Raw genomic sequence first — 23,335 nt, 5'->3', positions numbered from 1 at the left:
TCTCTCTCGCTCTCTCTCTCCAACACCCTTACTCTGTCTCTAAAAAAAGCAATAAAAAATGTCCTCAGGTGAGGATGAAAAAGTAAGCATAATCCCATGTTTGGCACATATTAATATATATTATATATGCATATATACACATATATCTTCACATAGGATAGAGTAAAACTTTCATCTATAAATGAAACATTTGCCATTTTCACAGTGGTTGTTTTTTGGAGAAGATGGTGAGACTTCATTTAAAAGGCTGCAGTTTAAATGAAGATATCTAAAATACTTACCATCTTCGTGGGTTGGCATTGAAACAAAAGGCACAGTCAGTAGGCAATAGCATTACCTCTGTGTTTCTCAAGGTCAACTGAAATGAGGCCATCACCTGTTCTCTTTGAGGCACCAAGCCTATTTTGTGTCTTGCATTTAAGATCAGTGACTGCAGCTATACTCCAGCCCAGCAGAGTCCTTAGAGGCCAAAGGACTGCAAGTAAGCACTTTGGTGGAGTTTCATGGACAACTTTGCAGTGCTTCTGCAACCTTCGGTTGATTTGGGACATGTCAGGATTAGAGTCACTGAGGCACATCAGACTGAGTGGATTTTATGATGAATACAACTTGAATGCTATAGTGAGAACATCAATCACTCTTTGTAAGAGACTCCAATTTTCAGAAATGGAAGGTAGAAAATTAGGTTATTATGAGGGTGAAGGGGACCTGCTTTTATTTTCGTCTGCAAGAGAAGCTCATGCTGGGTTTAAAGAAGACCTCTTTCAATGTATGAGTGGTCGAATATTGTTTACATTGGGAGATGTAAACTCTTCTCTTTGAAAGAAGAGTTTAAAATATATTTCAAAGTCATTTTTTAGTGATTTAGGATTTATTTAGAAACAAATGGATTAATATGTTTTCTGCCTCTTTTTATTTTTTAATTTCCCAATTGCTAGTTCATAATGCTGTGGAACACAAACTTTTTAACTTTGAAGTTTTATTCTTGCTTCTTAGGTTCATTTCTATTTGTTACATTTTAAGTCATAAATAATTATTTTAGCTTTTAAAATTTTAGAAGGCTCATTCTGTAGTTGTGAAATATTTATCAACATGTTAAAACACTTTGAGAGTATTAGTTTTAATAAAGCTGAGTATTGTTGCACATTCTGAACATCAAGGTTACTACACTGTATGTAACTGATGATTAACTGCCTCTGTCTGCTTTACTTTTAGAGGTGAACAAAGGCATTTACTTTAGCTACCCATGTCGACGTCACAGCTGTTCTTTAGTGAACATTCCAGCGCCATGTGTCAACAAAATGATTTCACACATTGAAGGAGTAGAGTCTAAAATACAGGAGCGTTTGAAACAGGTAAGTGACATTTAAAATGCTAACATTTTTATAAGCCCTATAGAACCTATAGGCATCTGTTACTTCCAGAACTCAAAAAGTTCTTTTTTTATGATAGTTCAAATAGTTTATAGAATCTTGGCTTAGTTTTATAATTTTCTAATTTAGATATGATTTTGATAGTCTTGCTCCAGAAGGGTAGAACAACCTAATTAACTAATTTTTCCCACAACCTATTTCTTCTTTATCCAAAAGCAATCATGGTAAGTAGTAATTTCCACAACCAACTTGATTAATAAATTACATAGTATTTACACCCTGTTTTTGGACACTACACTGATTAGGTGATTAGATGAGTAAAGTGGTATATAAAAGGACAGTGTGTTATTTTTAAGTGAGTTATTTTGTATCAAGAAATACTTGATAGGTCTGTTGAAAGAGAATATATAATTATTCTTTCCATGTCTTTTTAAACTTGTACTTTGCCTTTATTATATCGAAGGGAGTTCAATCTTGAAATCATCGTAACTTTAAATTATTTTCAAAGGATGATTTAAAATTAGTAAAAGCCTTTTCATATTTTTTAAAGATTCTATTTATGAGCAATTAATACACAACCTGTGGTACTTCTCTTCCTTCACTGTTACTGGGTAGCTCTGAAAAGGTTCTGGTGGGCCACTTGTGATGCTTGTTCTAGAGTTTTGTTTAGACTGCATTTGTTAAAATCGCAGGCTTTATAGCTGCACATTCTGTGACCTTGAATGAGAATGAAGATACTGTGTTCAAGTGCCAGCATATGATATGAATTCTGTATATATTAGCGACTGGTATTTCTATAATACTATTTGTATCACCCTATTTAGTATCATATTATTTCTGTTGTTTCTTTGTTAGTGCCATCTTCTGGTGCCTACCTAAGAGCCTAATAGGTGGTGGGCACTAAATAAATGTCTGCTGAGTGAAAAAAATAAATGAGGTCCTGAAATAGAACCTTTTTTTCCTGGATTCATCTGAGGCATCTATCCACCTTCTATAGTAACAGCTACCCTTTACCAAACATCTGCTATTTTCTAGGCACTGAATGCATATATATTTTTGTTTGTCCTTTACAGGAATCCTACTTCACTGGTGAAGATTCTAATTCTAAGACTTAGACAAATCAAGTAATTTATATGTCATTGCACAGGTAGCAAGCATTAAGGTTGAAATTTGAATGAGTTCCATCTGACTCCAAAGTCCATTTTAGCCTCTGTTTTATGACTCTAGAGGGCAAAAGAAGGCCTTAATTCTCATTTATATAGAATGTTAGTTGGCATTTTTGACAATATGAAACACACAAAATAAGAATGTTAGATAAACATACTTCTAGGAAAAGAACTCTAATAATGATAACATAATGTGTATATAAGTAAATAAATATCCATATACATTTAATCTAATTGTGAAATAAATGCTCACAATCTTTTTTAATTTCAAGACCTATTATAGACTTTCTATGTTCTAAATTAAGAAGATATTTTATTTTTGACTATATATTTGCTAGTTAAATTTGCTGGTGTTGAACTGGCAAATATAGTCTATTTACCTAAATTTCTTATGCTGTATTTTTTGTTTAGGTTACCACAACTATTGGTCAGACTTTTGCTTATCTAGATTTGAATTAATATATTGAGAATTGGTAGCTGCTTCTCTTCTTTAAAGATATTTTCTTTCTGACTAACCTACTAAAATGAGAAAAGAACTTCCCATTATTATTTGGAAGAAGTGAACTTTTGGTAATGTTAGTTAGACAACTTTACATTCATACATTCATACTCCTTGCAAAATTTCAGTCAAACAAAATGAGGCAAACAGGAATTGAAAAAAATATGTAAAGACTAGCTTGTGAATTTCTGATAAATGAAGGCTTTATTTCCAAAAATGCAAACACATATGGATATTTATGGAAATATTATGTATGATATTTTTCTACAGATAATAATTCAGAATTAGTTAATCTAAGTATTAACCTAAGTTTAAATAAAGTAGATTATTTATTTAAGAAATATTTAAAATGAATACTTATCTTGCAGAAAATATTGAATTTTTGTAGTGTGTGTCTGGGTACATTTTAATGATTCCAGAATGCCTGAGTGAAATGGAGATAAGAGCATTTCTCCTCAGCATTTTTATCACTTAAAAAAAATTCTACCCAATAAAAGTTGTCAACAGATTGTACCTTTGAGAGGAGATTAACATTTTTCATGTTATTCATTCATTGCCTACAATCCCAGGCACTGTCTTGTACCTGTTTAGTGCTGGGGGAACAATGGAGCCTCCTCCTTTTCTGGTTTCCAGGGGGATTATGTGTACAGCAAGCAAAACAAAGCAGCAGAAAACAACTTGATGATAACCAGCTGGAGCCCTGGCCCCAAATTCCACTGTATGCCCCATCAAGAGCTGCACAAAATAATTCTTATTCTGACTTGCAGATTTTCTGATTCTTCTGGATTTTAGGGTTGTGAGACAAAGCAGACAACTGGCTTAATTATTTCTCTAAATTCTTTAATTCTCATGTTTTCATATTCCAACTGTCGGAAAATTTTGGTGCAGTGATGAGGACAGACTGGCCCATGAAGTGTTCAGCAGTCAGCACAAGAGAAGGAAGGGGGTGTTAGCCCAAGTACAGGTTTATTTAACTAACTCCTGCCAAGGCCCGCAAATCTGGGAGTTGCATGCTCTTGATTTTTACTTTGTTCAATCCACAGTAATGTTTCCTTCCCATGAAGTTTGTTTTTCCCTGGGGACTCAATGATTATAATTTTGATGAGATAGGGTGGAGTCAAGGGCAAAAAGGAAGTGTTGCCCTGTCTAACCCAAGACATTTTTCCTCTTCTTTTAATTTGCAACATTTTTCCTTTTATCTAAAGTGTTCATATGTTTCTCTATAAACTACTTGATTTTTAAAACACTTTTATTGTTATTCTATTACAGCTGTCCCATTTTCCTCCTTTGCTGTCTGCTGCCCAGCCCACCCCCAACTCCCACAGTCAATCCCCACACTGTTCTCCATGTCCAGGGGTCATTCATACATGTTCTTGGACTATCCCTTCCCCTCCTTTCCACCAATATCCCTTTCCTCCCTCCTCTCTGGTCACTGTCATTCTGTTCCATGTTTCCATGCCTCTGGTTCTATTTTGCTCATTAGTTTATTTTTATTCATTAGTTTCCTCTTATAGGTGAGATCATATGCTATTTGTTTTCCACTGACTGGCTTATTTCACTTAGCGTAATATTCTCCACTTCCATCCATGCTATCACACAAGGTATGAATTCTTTCTGTCTTTGTGTTGTGTAGTATTCCATTGTGTAAGTGCACCACAGTTTTTTGATCCACTCATTTACTGATGGACTGTTGGTGGAAATGCAGGCTGGTGCAGCCACTGTGGAAAACAGTATGGAATTTCCTCAAAAAACTGAAAATGGAACTAACTGCCTTTTGACCCAGGGATTCTGAACTGCTTGATTTTAAAATACTGCTTATTGAGATCATTTATATACCATAAAGTTTGCCATTTAAAGTGTACAATCTGATGGTTTTTAGTGTATTTTCAAAGGTATATAACCATCATCATAATCACAAAAGACTGCAAATTATACAATCCCATTAACATAAAATGTCCACAATGGGCCAGTCTGTAGACACACAAAACAGGTGGTGGTTTCCTAGGGCTGTGGAGACTGCCGATGGGTGTGGAGTTTCTTTTTGGGATAAAGCTTGTTTGTTTTTCATGAGGATAATTTTAATCTTTTATTAGACCAATCTCTGTAAGTAATTGAAAGGTGCCACTTTGGGTATGAAATACATACTAGATGAATGAAAGATCTGTCTTTTTTGTATCCACCATTAGTTTGTTTGCTCATTACATCACAGTGGTTTCTATTGTGTCTGAATAAATGCTGTAGAACCTCTGATGAGCAGAAATGCATCTGCCATAAGCTTGTCCATCACTCAGCAGTTTAATCGCAATTCTGAATCTTGAAAAGAAACTTCTTTAGAGTAGAGTTACTATGAACATTTTCTCTGTATTTATTTTTGCAAAGAATGAGAAAGCACTGCAAAATGATGGAAATAATTGCCTGGATAACTTCCCATAGAAATTAAGGTTTTGTTTTATTTTTCTGCCACCTTATTCTCCTAGACTAGAGGTAGTTTTATTTAATAAGGAATGATATCTACTGAATTGAAATTTGTTTCTTTATTTGTCAGTTCAAGTCATTAAGATACAACCATGAGGAATGGCATAGAGACAAAGTACAGATGCTCCTTGACTTACGATGGGGCTACATCCCGATGAGTGCATTTAATACACCTAACCTACTGCATACCATAGCTAAGCCTCACCTACCTTAAACATGCTCAGAACACTTACATTAGACTACAGCTGGGCAAAACTATTGCAATAATTTTTAAACCATGCAGTACCTGACTATTTAGTTAGAGGCACTGACCTTTTTCCCCTTAGATTGCCAAATGAAAAATGACAACAGCCAATGTAATAATAGCTGTCCTGTGTGAACAAATAAAAATTATACCAATAGTTTTTCATATCAACAAAAAATATAGTGTATTTTTGGTGTGCCATGGGGCTTTAATAGTAAGTATACCTGTGCTATGAGATGAAAAAGGTAGAAAATTGCTGCTGTATGGTATTGGTTGTTTACTCTCATGGTTGTGTAGCTGACGAGGAGTTGTGTGTAACTCTGCATCACTAGAGAGTATCTTGCCATATATTGCTAGTGCAGGAAAAGATTTAAATTACAGATTCAAAGCACAGCTTTTAGTGAATGGGTATCATTTTTGCACCATCATAATGTTAAAATGTAGCAAGTAAGTCTAAGCATCCTAAGTCAGGGCCATCTGTATTTAGAAGTCATTCTTTAAAATACAAAGATTAGATTATATAGAAGTAACATTATCATCAATAACAATGATAATGAAGCTCAACTTTATTAGGCCTATATATCATAGGCCTAATATGCATGATTTCATTGAGTGCTTATTGAAACCTCGCAAGGTAGAAACTACCATTATCTTCAGTTGCAGATGAGGAAAATGATTTCACAGGTTGGTTTCTCCCAGACGCACAGTCAGTGGCAAAGCCAGCATTTGGACCAGGGGTATGTGGGCTCTAACAGCATCCCATTTATCATTGTGCTGTGTCATCTATCCTGAAAGCATGTCAGCTAGGAGGACCAAAACACTTGATTGTTAAAATGTTTATAATTTTAGTTGGAAAACTTTGCTTTGATTATACCATTTCATATTTGTTTTTAAGTTTGAAAACTAATATTTAATCATCTGACTCTCTTGACCAAATTGATGATACTTTGCACTATCAATGATATTTCATTTGAAACTTAAGGACACTTAGAATCCTGACATAGTCACTGTTTCCCATTCTATCATTCCCATTTTCCTTTATTTCCTTGCCTTGTCAAGTCATCTCTTAAATTAGTATATTTGGTCTTTTACATCTTTATCCTATCATCCTTATAGTCTGGAAAAATGCCAACCCTGAAGAGATCTCTCTGATGGCATGCCATCTCCTCTCCTACATGCAGCCTGATGAATTGTGATAAAGAACATTACATGATAATTCAAATTTAAGATATCATACATTTGTGGTCTCGAACCTTAATGGGACCTTTAATAGTGTTCTGAAACTATGCTGTTTGTCAACCAGAACTTTCTCTAGTATTATTCTATGGTATCTACTCCAGTTCCTTCCTTTGTTCAGGTCTCCAAGTCCTCCACCTAACTACTCATTTATCTCTTAGTCCCCTCCGCCCAGATGGAAGACATAATAACAGAAAAACCTCAAACTCCTGTTACCCATGTATGAACATCCTTGAATTCTGCAGACATTGTTTCTTTTGTCCTTATCATGGAAGATTTTCTTTCCCCATCAATGGCTAATGCCTTCATCTGCATTGTATCTTTCAGACATCTTTCAAATATCTTATTAAGAAAAAAGGATAACAAGATCCTTTTTTTCTTAACTCACTCCTATCCCATGTAAAATATTGATATTTCTCCTGTTCCCCCAAATTTTTTACCCCATAATTACCTTTAAACATATTCTTTTTTCACTTTTTCTTACTGTTCCACTTAACCTCTGAAGTGTTGCCTAAATTTAGTATCTCTGCTTCCCCACTTATTCATTGAAATCTGCATTTGGTCTCCATTATTCTAATGAAAATACCTTCATAAAAGTAACTATTGTTTTTTCTGTTATCTGTTACTATACACATATATACAAACACACACATCAAAACTTTGTAGGTAAAGCAAACATTTATTTGGTTACCATTGAGCACTTTTTTCTGGGCTCAGCTGGGAAATTTTGTTGGTTCTTGCCTGAGGCCAAAAATGTGGATGTACACATCTGCTCACTCAACTGGGAATAGTGATAAAGATGGCCTCACTCACACATCTAGTGGCTGGGAGAGTGTTTTAAAAGGACAAATCTCAACGGGCAGATGCTTAACAAAGCTTTGCTTGTGTGATGTTTGCTGAAGTCCCACTGTTCAAAGCAAAGCACATAATCATCCCCTGTTAATGCAGTAGAGCAGCATATAGAGTAGAGGAAACATTATGCAGCTCCTGACTGCACATTACAGAATCAATAATTTAACATTAAGTTTTCATCCATTTGCCCATCTTCCCCGTTTACCTCCTACTTAGTTCTCTTCTCTAAACAGGTCTTGATATTTACTATACTGCTGGAATTTTCTTATGCTGTTAGTATAGTAGATACAACAGAATCCAAAACATACTCCTAAAGAGATTAAATTCATCTGCATAATCAAAAATGATGAATGCAATTACTTGAAATCCCAATAGGTTTTTGCACAGAATATGATAACCTTATTCTAAAATTTATACATCCCAAGAATAGCCAAAGATGTCCATAAAGGAAAAAAAAGGAGGGAACTACCATATCAGATATCAAAATATAGTATGAAACAGGCAAATTAATAAAATTATTTATTGTAATCCAGAGGTCAATTTAACCAATGAAATGCAGCAGCCAGAAACAGATACAATCATTCTGAAAACTTGATATATGACTGATACAGCATAGCTTATTTCTAAGAAATGACTGAATTTTGCAATAAAGTTGATGTTGAGACAAATTTTTTTTAATGAAAATTGTTACCTACTCTATTGTTAAACACAAAAACTCACATTGTTATAAAATTAAATCTCTAGTAAAAACCTTTAAAATTTTACAAGAAAAGGAAATATTTTATATGACCCTGCAGTATGAAAAGAATTTTTAAGCAAGATGTCAAATACTTAAAAGGAAAATTATAAATTTAAATACATTAAAATTAAGAATTTTTTCCTAAAAGATGTCATAAAGTAAAAAGATAAGTCAAACTTAAAGGATATGTTTAAAAATATATAACAAACTAAAGATAATAATTTGTTCCAAGTCAATAAGAAAATACAAATAAACCTAAGAGAAAATGGACAAAAGATAAATAAGCAGAGAAGATGATGAATATTCAGTAAGTATATTTATACATTAATATAATCTAAACTAATTAATAATCAGGAAAATGTTACCTTTTGGTTTTGGAAACTGGCAACTCAGAATCCTGAATAGTGCAAAGTCCTCCAAGTAAGCTTATTCATATAATGGTTTTAAGAAGCCATTTGAAATATCACAAGAAAATCAGGAGGAAATTGGTTAAGAGGCAGTTTAATTTGTTGTGATATATTTATCCAAAAATTTAAGTCTTCAATAAATGAGTAATGCCTAATTAATATCATCAGTTTGATCCTCATTATAGTATAATAAAAAATGATATGATTTATACTGATAAAAATAGACAGGTTATTTAAATTTTTATAAATATTTTAGGATAAAATACCAAGAGTCTATGTAGCAATACTTTTGAAGACGTGATGAAGCCATAGTGAAAAATTATTTCAATCAGTCTTTGATCTGATATGAGAAGGCAAAATTTTAGGTACCTGGCATTCAAATAGCCAGAATGTTTAAATGACTATCATAGGAAAGGTCCACTATACCAGAGAACAAGAGAACAATTTGAGTTTTACATTCATGACTGCCCATCTGACATATTTAGGCAAGTTTTTAAAATATCCCAAAGTCACTTGAAGTTATTTTAATTAAATTCCTGTTATATTTAAGCTAAGAATTTCACTTGTTGCCATATACATTATAACCATTGGTTATGATATTATCAATTTTATCCAACTAACCACAAAAGTCTATGCATTTCTGATTACTATCTCTTTCAAAGAGCAAAGAGAAACAACAGTGGGGTAGGGAACTGAAAATGTCAAATAATGCATACTTTAAAAATTACATTATAGTGAAAATCAAATGCTTTACTTACTCTAAACAATATCACTGAGAAATTCCTTCTTGATACATATAACATTCTAACTGACCCTGGTTTTTTAACTCTATGTTTGTATTGGAAACTATTGCCAAACATTTTAGATGTTTAAATACTATTTAAACTTTTGAGACAAAGAAAGTATTTACAAAACATTCTATTTTCTACTCTTAAAAAAAGGAAAATTTAACTTTACATTGGGAATTTCCCTTTTATTGTAAAATATATGTAGATGTTGAGTACTAATTCTGAATACTATTTCTCCACTCTGACCTACTTTCATTTGAAAAGAATTCTCATATACATGAATTTTCAGTCAGTTTGGGGTTTTCTATATATATCCTTTTCAATAGTACAAATCATCTTGAAAATATAATCAATATTTGTCAAACAATTTGCAAAATATAAAAAAGTTATAAGAATGAGTATATCCTTCCTATGTTTTAAAAAGCAGCCTCATGTAAAACCTAACATAATTTAGAAAATTATCCCTGAATCCATTCATTCAAAATATTTATTTAATGCTTGTGATGTGCCACATTCTGGTAAGTATTATAGTTAGTAGAAATTATATATAAATTCTAACTTCCAAGACCTTAATAATCTGGTAGGAGAGAGAGAGAGACATGAAGAAACAACTAAAATACAGGGCAGTCAGTAAATGTTTTAAGAAATTTCAAAGAAAGACAGCTATCCTCAGCTTTGGAGGACAAAGATGGTTTTGTGGGAAGAAGTGAGAATTAAACAGAGATAAATTACATGGGTTAAAGCTGAGAAGTGAGAGAGTTAATCAAGGCTAGAGCAGAGTATATGAAGGGTCATAAAGCTTCAGAGTAAATATTATAATATAAAGGGGGTTTTACATCATGCCAAGGAGTGTGAATTAATCTGTGGCGAGAGAGATTCAGAGGAGGGTTTTAAACAGATTATTGACAAAAGTATATCTTTTTAAAATTAAATTCATTGGGGTTAACAAAATTGTATATTTCGAATGTGCAATTCTACATATGCCATCTGTATATTTGAGTGTTTACTACCCAAAGTCAAATCTTCTTCCATCACCAAGTATTTGACCTTCTTTACCCTTTTACTAACTCCCTCCAGCCCCCTATTCCTTCTGATAAATACCATACTGTTTTCTGTGCTTGTGAGTTTTCATTTGTCTGTCTTGTTTCTTCATTTGTTGCCTTCAGTTTTATATCCCATATGAGTGCAGTCATGTGGTTCTTGACATTTTCTGTCTGACTTATTTCTCTTAGTGTGATATTCTCAAGGTCCATCCATGTTGTTGCAATTGGCAGTATTTCATCTTTCCTTATGGTTGAGTAGTATTCTATCATATATATGTACCACACCTTTTTTTGTCCAAAAATATGTTTAGAAATGGAAGGCATTTGGCCTGTTTTATGGAGGATGGATGGGAGGAAGAAATGACTCGTGAAGAAAAGATAGTGAAAGGGCTCTGACAGTAGTGATGCAGGCAGAAATGGCAGTGGCCTGAAGGAAGACAGTACAATACAAATGGAAAGACTTGTTTCAGTTGGAGACACATTCCAGAGGTGAAATCAAAACAAATCAGTAATTATATATAAAAGGTGAGGAAAAGCGAGCAGTCAGTATAATTAATCAGCTTTCTTGCTTAAGTTACCTGGGATAGGATGGTACTCCCATAAGATTATAATGGAGTTGAGGGCCTCTATTTTTGCCTAAATAAGATTACATTTGATTGCTAGCACCTTAGAATATTTTCACTCATTGGTGAAGCTGCCTTTGTTTTTTCTCCCACCTGGTAGTGTTTATGTGAGATATTTCTAGTTACATAGGCTCTGTTTTGTTTCTCGCTAGAAACTGTAACTTATAGACAAGCTTTCCTTAGTCAGATCTGCAGTGTGGGTAGAGAGTTCTCTAATGACTAGAAGCAAACTTCTCAGCCGTGTACTCTAGATTCTTGGAGGTGGAAAGCAATAATACTAGCTAATGCCACCACAGGCAAACTTTCTATTATTTACTTTGTTTATCACCTTTTTATTCTTACACCTTGATGATGATCTCCATCTGTCCTTCTGAGTTATACTTTCCTTTGCTTTATTTTTACTATCAGTCCCATCAGATTACTTCCTATTTCTGGGCATTCTTCAATATGTTCCAGTGATTTTATTGACAGACATATATATTTTTCTCCAGAAATCTTGGTATGGTATGGGAATTAAAGAGAAGTATTGATGTATGCCCAATCTAATATCTTGAAAGGGAGATCATATAAGAAACCTATAACATTCTGACTATTTATCCTTTGTATATTTATAATTTTACCAGTGAATTCAAGTAAAGGTTAAGTTTGCTATTGTTTTCTGAAATGTTTAAAATTTGATTTTTATTGAGATCTTTTATTTTGACAGTTTGAAGCTTCATTTGAAAAATGGTAAGATCCTATTATGCTTCTTTTAATTTTTAATGTTTACATTTTGATTAACCTGCTATAGGTGAGTTTTATTTCAAAACAAACAGAAAATTGAAAGCGCAATTCTTCATATTACATATTAAAATATAATTTGAAAATATAATAATTAGTATATTACTAAAAATGACAGAATAGGAATCTCCAGGGCTCAGTTCCACCACAAAACAACTATAAATTTGGCAAAAATTGGTCAGAATCAACATTTTCCAAAGTCCCTAATTAGTCAAAAACTTACAACAACCATGGGAAAAGTTAATGAAGAAAGAGTCTGCTGAATTTTATTAAGAGAACACTGTGGCATTTTATACTACTTCCTGGCCATCCTCCAGCCCCCAGATCAGTGGAGGCCATAAAGAGGGCAACCTGCACTTGTGGTGCCCATTGCTAATGCCAGAGGGAACAATATGGACCTTATTCTTGAATAGCTGTGGTTCAGTATTTTGACCTATCTGCCAGCTCCCTGAAGGATTGACACAAAGGCTGGTCTACATTGTGCTTGACTTGTAGTAACCCCAGAGCTTGAACCACTTCCAGGGAGTACTTGTTGAAAGCATTTAAAAGCATACACTTGCCACCATTGTATGAGGTTATTGATATCAGTTGGAACAAGCATTTGACAGACCAAAATGCCTGGGAAAGAAGAAGTTGGGAAAGGAGATACATGAGAGAATAGGCTTTTCAAAGATTTCACATATACTGAAAGCTTTGAAAAGAAGTGTATACAGATGTTCAGTTCTTGACACATGCTCAGGAAAGAACCAAGAAGACCCTAATCTTTTACCTGTGGTTGATCTTTAGGATCTGCACAGGCAACAATTGATGATAAGAGGCAGAGATATAAACAGACTGGAGCCGATCTGTTAAGACTGGGAGGGTATTTTGTATGCTCTCTCTCTCTGTTTTGACTCCAGGTATTTAAGGTAACAGGCAAAACACAAGCTCACCAATTAGTTAATGAAATACTTACTTCAGTGGCCACACATGACAAGGAACACAGATGTTAAAAACGTTTAAAAAATCATTAAATAAATAAATAACAATGACGCACAACAAACAGCAACAAGAACCCCAACAGAGAGAGGATAAATTTATTTCCATTTCACATTAAAATGTTTAAAATGTTCAGTTTTATATAAAAATTATGAGGCAGGCAAAGAAGAAAAGAAAGTTTGTTGCATTAGCAATGAAAAAAGAACTAAAAGAAACTGTCCCTGAGGAAGCCCAGACATTGGACTTGCTGTTTACAGGCTTGAAATATTCTCAAAGAGATAAGGAGACTATGGACAAAGGACAAAACAAAATCAGGAAGCTAACATCTCAACAAATATATAATATTAATAAAATAGTTGAAAATTTTAATATTTAAGAGCCAAATAGACATTATGGAGATGAGAAATATAATATTTGAAATGAAAAAAATTAGTTAGAGGTGTTCATTAACATATTTGAGCAGACAGAGGAAAGCATCAGGAATTTGAAGATGGGTCAATGAGGCCAAAGAGCAGAAAGTCAAAGGAATGAAGAAAAATGAACAGAGCCAAAGAGACTTCAGGGACATCACCAAAAATACAAATATACCTACATTAGGAGTTCAAGCATGACTGGGGAGAGAAAGAATATTTGAAGAAACACTGGCTGAAAACTGCTCAAATTTGATGAAAACATGAATCTGTACTTCTAATAAATCAGAGCACTCCAAGCATGACAAACTGAGAGGTCAATACTAAGACACATTTCAATGTAATTTTTGAAAGCCTGGGACAAAGATAGTACAGGTTTCCCCCATATCCAAAAGTAGAGTATTCCAGTGAAACTTTTTGTGAACTGAAGTGACACAAAGCAAAGAAGCAATTATCATTAACTTATATGGAAATTTTTCTCAGACTCCCAGAATCATACTGAACAAGCTTAATTACATCTAGTTTTACACTAAGTGTGACACTCTTACAAGCTCTCTTAGGCTTTTCTGATACCTTAGGACACATCTGGCTAATTGGGTACACAAAATAAATTGAGATGAAGCAGAGTTGCTGACATAGTTCAGAGCTATCATGGCTATCACTAGACAGTAACCTGAAGCCAAAAAAAAAAAAAAAAAAAAACCCCACACAATAAACCACAGTGAAGGTAGCTACAAAGATAAAAACAAATGTCAGTATAATAGCATTATTTTGTTGTCTCTTTTATTTTCCTATATAATTAAAAATACAAATGAGCAAAACCATAAGTAGAAATGTAAATTATTGGCAGTGAAACAATGTGTAAATGTGCAATGTGTGAAAATAGCATAAGCGGAGGGAGCAGAGCTATAAAGGAACAGAATTCTTTAATGTTACTGAAACTACACTGATTTTAATTCAAACTTAATTTTCAGGAAGTTAAGGTGTTCATTATAACCACCAAGGGACCATTAATAAAAATTCTAAAAACAAAATAAATAAAAAACCTCAGAAATTCCAATAAGAAGGAAACTAAAATATACTAGGAATAAAACAAACAAAAAACCCACAACTAACTACAAAAGAAAGCAGCTATGAAGAAGATAAAGAGCAAAATATATATATAATAGAGAAAACAACAAAATTGCAGAAGTTACTCCTTTCTTCTCATTAATAACTTTTTGTGGAAATGTATTAAACTATTTTATTAGTTAGAAAGTAGTGGAGTGGATAAAAATAAATGATCCAACTGTATTGTGTCTATAAGAGAGTCACTGGAGATCCAAAGACACAAGTAGGTTGCAAAGGAAAGGAAAAAATATATTTCATGAAAATAGTAACCAAAATAGAGCTGCAGTGGCTATACTAATATTACACAAAACAGACTTTAAGTCAGAACATATTACAAGAAACAAATTATACTTGGTATCTTGATTAAAGATCACTCCATCAAGAAGATATATATTTTTCTTCTTATATATGTGTATGTGTATATATAAATTTATATACATTAATGAGTATATATATATGACATATATACACATATACATATATACTCTCTCTATATACTATATATATAGTGTGTGTGTGTATATACACACTATATATAGAGAGAGAGTGATTAAAGATCACTCCATCAAGAAGATATGTATATATATACTCTATATATACACTATAGAGTGTGTGTGTGTGTGTGTGTGTACTCTAAACATGTGTAAACCTAAACACAAAACCTCAAAATATATGAAGTATAAGCTGACAGGAGTGAAGGGAGAAATAAGCAGTTCTATAAGAGTGTGAAAATTCAATATGCTCACTTTTGATAATGGATAAAAGAACTAAAAAAAGATCAATGAGGAAATAGACTTAACCAACACTAGAAACATGTATACCTAACTGTTTTATATAATGCACTTCACCCAACAACAGCAGAAAACACATTCTTTTCATGTTCATATTGAACATTATTCATGATAGATCATATATTAAGCCACAAAACAAATCTCAATAAAGTTACAAACATTGAAATCATACCAAGTATCATCTGTGCCCCAATAGCATTAAACTAGAAATCAACAACCAAAGGAAACTCAAAAATGTATATATATATGTATAATTAAGCAATATACTAAAAAAATCCTAATGGATCAAAGATGTAATCACAAGAGACATTGGAAAATATCTTAAGATGAATGAAAAATGAGAGCAATATACTAAAACTTATGGGATGCAGAAAACAGTGTTTACAGGGAAGTTTATAGCTATAAATGCTTATATTAAAAAGAAAGTTGCCAAATCTAGTAAACTAACTCTATATCTTACAGAACTAGAAAAGCACAAATGTGCTAAAGCTAGCAAAAGAAAGAAAATAATAAAGATTAGAGCAGAGAAAAATCAAATAGTAAAAAAAAATAGTATCAATGAAAACAAAAGTTGTTTCTTTGAAAAGATCAACCATATTCACAAGCCTTTAGCCAGACTGGCAAAAAAAAAAAGACTTGAATTACTGAAATCATAAAAAAATTAGGACTTCAGACCTTACAGAAATAAAAATGTTTATTATACTATTAACAAATGATAATACTATGAACAGTAAATTAGGTAACCAAGATGAAATAGGCAACCCTGGCCAGGTAGCTCAATTTGTTAGAGTATTGTCTTGATACACCAAAGTTGTGGGTTCAATTCCCGGTCAGGGCACGTAGAAGAATCAACCAATGAATGCATAAATAAGTGGAACTAAAAATCCATATCTCTCTTTCCTTTTCTCTCTCTCTAAAATCAATCAATGAAAAAGGATTAAATAGACAAATTCCTAGAAACACATGAAACACATGAATATCAAAACTGACTCAGGAAGAAGTAAATCTAAAACACATCTAACAAGTAAAGAGATTGAATCATCAATCAAAAATCTCTCAAAAAAGAAAAGCCAAGGATCAGATGGCTTCACTATTGGAATTCTACCAAGCATTGAAAGAAGAGCCCTGGTCTGGTGTCATGGTTGGTTGGAGTTTTGTCCCATACACCAAAAGGTTACAGGTTCAATCCCAGGTCAGGGCACATACCTAGGTTGTGGGTTCAATTCCCAGTCAGAACGCTTAAGGGAGGCAACTGATTGATGTTTCTGTCTCTATCTCTTTCTCTCTCTCTCCCTTCCTCTCTCTCTAAAATCAATAAACGTATCCTCGGGTGAAGATTAAAAAATGTTGAAAGAAGAATTAATACCAATGCTTCTCAAACTCTTTAAAAAGGTAGAAGTGATTAGGACACCTTCCTAACTCATTCTCTGAGGTCAGCAGTATTCTGATGCTAATGCCAGATAAAGAAACAAGAAAAGTAACTATGGACGAATGACGTTATGACTGTTGATGCAGAAATACTCAACAAAATATGTTACGAGTCACCTGCATCCAGCAACATGTTAATGGAATTATATGTACATATCATGACTAAATTTCATTAATTCAAAGAACAAAAACAATCAGTGCAATGCATCATAGTAATTAAAGGAAGTGGGGAAACACACGTGAATATCTCAATTGATGTGGGAAGCAGGTGGCAAGTTCCAACACCTTCTTATGTTGAGAACACTAAAAAAACTAGGATTGGAAGGAAACTTTCAAAACACAGTGGAGGACATTTATGAAAAACTCCTTGACTGACATTATACAGGGGTGAGCTAAAGTAGGCTTACAGTTGTATGTGAGTTTACTCTTGTATCATTATTATTCATCAATTATTGTATTTTCCTCACTAATAACTGTAAACCTACTTTTGCTCACCTCTGTAATTAATGGGGAGGAGTATAAGTTTTCAAACCAAATCAGGAACAAGACAAGGATGGCCCACTGTTGACAGATTTCAAAAAAAAATTATTGTTGACACTGTTACAGATGTCTTCCATTCCCCCACCCCGTGACTTTTCCTCCTCCACCAAGCGACCCCCACACCCTGGCCTTCACCACATGGTCTGTGTTTATGGGCTTTGTATACATGCAGAGATGTTCTCTGGCTAATCTTCTCCAGTCCCCCTATCCATCTTCCCTCTGAGACCTGTCAGTCTGTTCCATGTAACCGTGCCTCTGGTTCTATTTTCTTCATCATTTATTTTGTTCATGAGATTCCACATATGAGTGAGATCATATGGCATTTATCTTTCCCTGTCTGGCTTATTATGCTTAGCATCCTATTTGCCACTTTTATTAAATACTGGAACCCTTGCACATAGATGGTGGTTCAGCCACTGGGAAGAACAGTTTGTTGATTCCTCAGGTGGTTAAGCCTGGAGTAACCATATGACCCAACATCCCACTCTGAGGTATATCCACAGAAGATTTCAAAACAGTTGTTCAAACAAAAACTTTACAGATGCTTATGTCATGAATATTCACAATAGCCAAATGGTGGAAACAACCTCAGATCCTGCCATGGATTTATAGATAAAGGGTTATGCTCTGCAATGGAATATTATTCCACCATAAAAAGTAATGAAGTGCTGATATGTGCTTTACTGTGGATAAACTTCTAAACCATTAAGCTAAGTTAAATCACTGACACAATCATTATATGATTCCATTTATATGGGACATCTATACTAGATAAATCTATAGAGATGGGAAGCAAATCGGTTGTTGCCAGGGGCTAATGGAAGGGGGAAAGGGGAGAGATTGTTCAATAAACAGAGGGCGTTCTTTTTGAGGTGGTGAAAGAGTTTTGGAATTAGGTGGGGTTGATGATGGCACAGCATTGAATGTACTAAATGCCATTGAAGTTTATCCTTCCAGCAGTGTGGTGAAGGCCGAGGTGGGGCGCTGTGTGGAAAGGGGGCAACTGAGGGACATAGGCGACATCTATAATACTGTTAACAATTTTTTAAAAAGTTTACACTTCCAAATAATTAATGTTCTCCTTTGAGACTTTTGTATATATGAGTTAAGACAAAATTGTGCTGGTCTAAAAATTAACAGAATTTTGGAATACAATACACAAAAACAGATCCAATTATGTATGATAACATACTACATCATGTAATTGTTATTTCAAGGCCATGAGGAGAGCACTATTTAATAATAGATGCTGGGATATTATTTTTCTATTTTTAAAACAAAATGCTCTTCTCACTGGTATGGCTGGTATGGCTCAGTGGATTGAGTACCAGCCTGCAAACCAAAGGGTAGCTGGTTCCATTCCCAGTCAGGGCATAAGCCTGGGTTTTGGGCCAGGTCCCAAGTTGGGGTACGTGAGAGGCAACCACACATTGATGTTTCTCTCCCTCTCTTTCTACCTCCCTTCCTCACTCTAGAATAAATAAATACATAAACAAACAAATGAATAAATAAATAAAAGCAAACAAATAGTAAAAAGTACATTGCCTTATTCAATAGAAATATTTAAATGAAATAAAAAATAAAGAAAATATACTGAATATATTTCTTACTTCAGAATAGGAAGATTTACCTAAATAAATTGTAGAATAACAATGAGACAAATAATATGCACCCATCAGAAATAGTAAATGGTAGTCAGCTATCCAGCTTTCTTTAATTTGTATTATTTCTTTAATAAGAAGAAAGTAATAAATTAATAAAAATGAAACTCCTTTTCTTGTTTATACTGATTTTCTTATAACTTTTGTCAGAGAAAAAATACTTCCGTTTAAATACAATAAACTTGTGTCACATAAAAATTTAATAAAAATAAAAAATAATAAAAAAATACAATATATTTGAGTCTAGGATCCAGGAATTGAACTGGAATAATACTGATAATAAGAAACATATTGTTATCCAACATACAGAACTTGGCTAAAAGATTCTTTAGAAAAGAAAATAGCATTTTAATTTGGACATTTTTCTAAACCTTATTAACTTCAAATTTGAAATAGTATTCTTGCTCCTCGTAATTTATATTGATTCTACAGAAATTACTAAACTGAAATTAGAAAAATAGTTCATTTAAATTTTTTTAAATTCCTTTTTCTGATAGCAACAGTTTCTAGGAAAGACTACTTTCTTTAAAAAAAACATACTGCTTAAATATCACCTTAAAATTTTCAGATCATTTGTAACAAATTTTAGATATCAATTAATTTATCATGAAGCATAGAGCCCATCTATTAGAATTTTGCTGTATTAATCACCAATACAGTGGAATTAATATATATAGTATATATATATATATATATATATATATATATATATATATATATATATATATATATATAGTAAGTTTTACCCCAAACATTTAAAATTCAATGCAAGAGCATCACCTGAAATTTGTTTCATGACTTTAAGTGCCATCCTCCTGTAGTAATTGGTTCTTGTTTTCCCGTATGCAGGAGCAGAGCTACGGAAGACCTGAAGGAGGATTGGAGTACTGCTGCACCAGTCGAAGAGGCCAAGCCCGAGAAGGAGAGAGGTAAAGTCGGACTGCATACTTAGATAAGGGTAATTGCATTGGAAAGATCATTGAATTTTTGTTTAATATATTTGTAATTTTCACAATGTTTAACAGTTTTATAACTCTTATGAGTGTCTAATAAAGAGCTTTCCACATAATTTGATTACATACAGTTTTTTAATACTTGAAATGGGGCTAGTGAGACTGAGGAGTTTAGTTTTGAAGTTTAACTTTAACTTAGATTTAAGTGGAAATAGTCACATGTGGTTCATGGCTACAACATTGGGCATCACAGCTCTACTGTACACAGAAATTACGATTAATATTCTTGTCACAATTTACAAAATGTAAAATAATTTATATATTGGAATAAAATATGTGTTACAATTCTTCAATGTATTTTAATATATTCTTGATATTATATGATCTCCTCCCCATTCCTTACCACACAAATTTGTTAAAAGTCTTCCTTTAATGAAAGGTAACTATAAACTGAGGACTTTTTAAAAGCAAGAATATTTTATTCAAAGCTGTAATTCATAGTTCAGCTCTATTTGCACTCTTTATGTCTACAATGAAGTTGAAAACTTCATTTATTACTTTTTAATTTTTTACATGATAAATGCTAGAAGAAAAATATGTTAACAGTTACAATAATTGTTTAACTATAATTATATTTATTATAAATGCACATTTGACTCTAAAATAGAAAATGGTATTGAGATAAGGAAAATTTATTGTAAATGTTTATGATAAAAAATATCAGGTGGTTACTCACTTATTCAATATGAAGGAGTAAAAACTAATTGAGATGGTATTCTAGAAAAAAATGAGACAGATGTCAACTACAAGAATTGGAGGACCCCCACATAGCATCTACTTTAGAATGCTGTGACAGAAGCAGTATAAAAGACATCTTGTGTGAACATCATGGATGCCTTTGGACACATATGTGTCCCATCAGAAGTGCTTTAACTTCAGTGGCATTAACTTCATCATGTGTTTCAGACTGAAATTTGGTTATAGAAATTTAGTGGATCATATGTTGGCCAAAGAACCCAGTTTTTAATGTGTATATTGTCATAAAAAAAACAGAAAATTAAGAATATGGAGTTTTCAGGATGTGGTAGAATTTGAGGGGGGTGGGAGGAGATTAAAGCCTGAATAAATAGAGACCAAATAAAGGACCAGTCTGGAAAAAGACAACTTTATGCAGTGCAATAGAGAAACCTGTTTTTCAAGAAATTTTTTTCAGGTAGAACACTGAATTTCTTTGATAAGACCGTAGGTCCAAAGCAGAAACTGTGTGACTACTCAGCTTCCACTTATAATTGTTATATAACACTACCTGCTGGTAGAAAATTATTGTCTTAATTGTCCAAAAACAAAACAAAAGAAAGCAAAGGTCTATTAGTTGCCTTCTTCTTGATCCAGTTTTACTATTTTTCTCAGCTTCAGTTCTTTGGGGGACTTTGCCTTTCTTGAGACTGTATTTGCTTATGTCTTCTTGTTATATCACATTTTTGTGAAAGTCACTGTTTACAAGCAGAAATGTCACTACAGTGGGGCCCATATGCATATTCCTTACTGATCTTTCCAGGGAGAGAGCAGATTGCCTGGAACAGAACAGGTTCTCTATTCATTTCTTCCATAAATAGGTGAATGAGCAGTCACATTAATCATTGTACTATTAAACCTTGTCATTTTAGAGCTGTGAACCAGGAATCACAAATATCTCTCATTAAGGGAATAAACTTGTGTTATAACTGAATAAATAGAATTTATAAACAACAGTGAAATTTTGGCAAGGCTAACTAGGGATGTTATTATCTGATAAAGTGAAGGATATTAAGTGTCTTGTTTCTAGGAACCATCTGAGGTTTTCCAGTATTTATCTGGTATAATAATTATGATTTACTTTTTTCATAGAATCAGAGGAAACACAGCATAATTTTAAAATGCAGCTTGTAAATAGAACTTGTATTTTTCCTTCAGATAAAATATTAAGCATGAAAGATATTGGTTGAGATTTAGCTATTCTAATTATTTTATAAAATATTCATTTAAAAATCTGTCTTTCAAAATTTATTATCAATGTCATGATTGCATTATGATAAGCAGTCTTTAAAAGGCTAGTTCATTTTTCTAAAATCCTCTTATATATATCAATATTAAATATAGTGATACTACTAGTACCCATGATCCTACCACCCAGTTTATAGGCTAATTCATTAACAAATGTGAATGTGTATTCCTATTTTAAGATGAAAAGTGTCCAGAATTAAAGCAGGAAATGGAAACATTGCTATCAGAGGCCATCCATCTCATTAAAAGTCTAGAAACAGACCGTGCAGAAGCTGAAGAAGCTTTAAAAAGACAACAATCAAGAAGGGAAAAGATAAACATGACAATTGATTCTTGGTCAATCTGGAGACTTCAAGAAATCCCGTTAGCTGTGCAGAAAGGTAACAGTAAGGATTTTCTCCAGATTGACAGTCACTTTGTTAGGCATGTTTGTGGCTCTGAGTAAAAAACAACTGTTTTAGTAACCATATGATTTTTGCATCCCAAATGGTTCACTTTTGATCGGTGCTGTTAATGATAATGCTCAGTTGGAAGGAACACACGATCGAACCTAGATCTGCTGTCATTTGGTGTGTGTTTGAAATTCCATAGCCGTTGTGGTACTCACGGGGTGTATAAAAGTTTAGCACATATTTCATATAACAACTACAGTATTTGAAGACTAGAAATCTAAAGTGATTGCTGGTTAGTATTATTTTCTACATCTTTAAATATAGGAAAACACAAGAGTTCTAAGTGATACTTTAGCAACTACATGCATCTGTTTTAAAGAATTCAATAGTACATTTTATTGGTAACTTCTATCAGGCAATAAAATTTAAGATGTTTCCAAGAACTATGCAGGTAACAAATGTTTCAAAAGATCAGTGGTGCCCTTTAGACTACAGATGAGGGGCTATTGGTGAAGTATTAAACAATCCAAAGGCATTCAATTTCTTATTTCCCAACACTGTGTCTACGTATGAAAACATGCCGGATACCTGATTCTGCCTGCAGCTGAAAGTTGTTTATGCTCTCTTAGTGTGAAAATCTTAATTTAGGATTCCCATGTTTTATAAATGGGTTATATTGTGGTGCTGATATAACCTATCATTTAAACCGAGGCACCTTTGAGAGAAAAAGGGATGCTATTATTCATTATTACTCTGGGATAACAGCCATTATCCCAATGATGTGTCAAATGATGCGTTAAACCA

At 33.2% G+C, this 23,335-nt stretch overlaps 1 protein-coding gene across 1 annotated transcript in view; it reads left to right on the top strand.

Annotated features, from left to right (window-relative positions):
- The window catches only part of CCDC178 (coiled-coil domain containing 178), a 278,777-nt gene that overhangs the window by 6,043 nt on the left and 249,399 nt on the right, over window positions 1-23,335 (top strand). Inside the window, exons 3-6 of the mRNA XM_045850302.1 lie at window positions 1,216-1,355; window positions 12,152-12,174; window positions 19,993-20,072; window positions 22,319-22,519. Coding sequence (XP_045706258.1) covers window positions 1,216-1,355; window positions 12,152-12,174; window positions 19,993-20,072; window positions 22,319-22,519 — 444 coding nt within the window. The remainder of the gene's footprint in view (window positions 1-1,215; window positions 1,356-12,151; window positions 12,175-19,992; window positions 20,073-22,318; window positions 22,520-23,335) is intronic.

Source organism: Phyllostomus hastatus, unplaced genomic scaffold (genome assembly GCF_019186645.2).
Source record: "Phyllostomus hastatus isolate PE091 unplaced genomic scaffold, TTU_PhHast_1.1 phas_contig_80, whole genome shotgun sequence".
Lineage (NCBI taxonomy): Eukaryota > Metazoa > Chordata > Mammalia > Chiroptera > Phyllostomidae > Phyllostomus > Phyllostomus hastatus.
The sequence above is the reverse complement of the archived record's forward strand: the minus strand, read 5'-3'. Positions and strand labels throughout refer to the sequence as shown.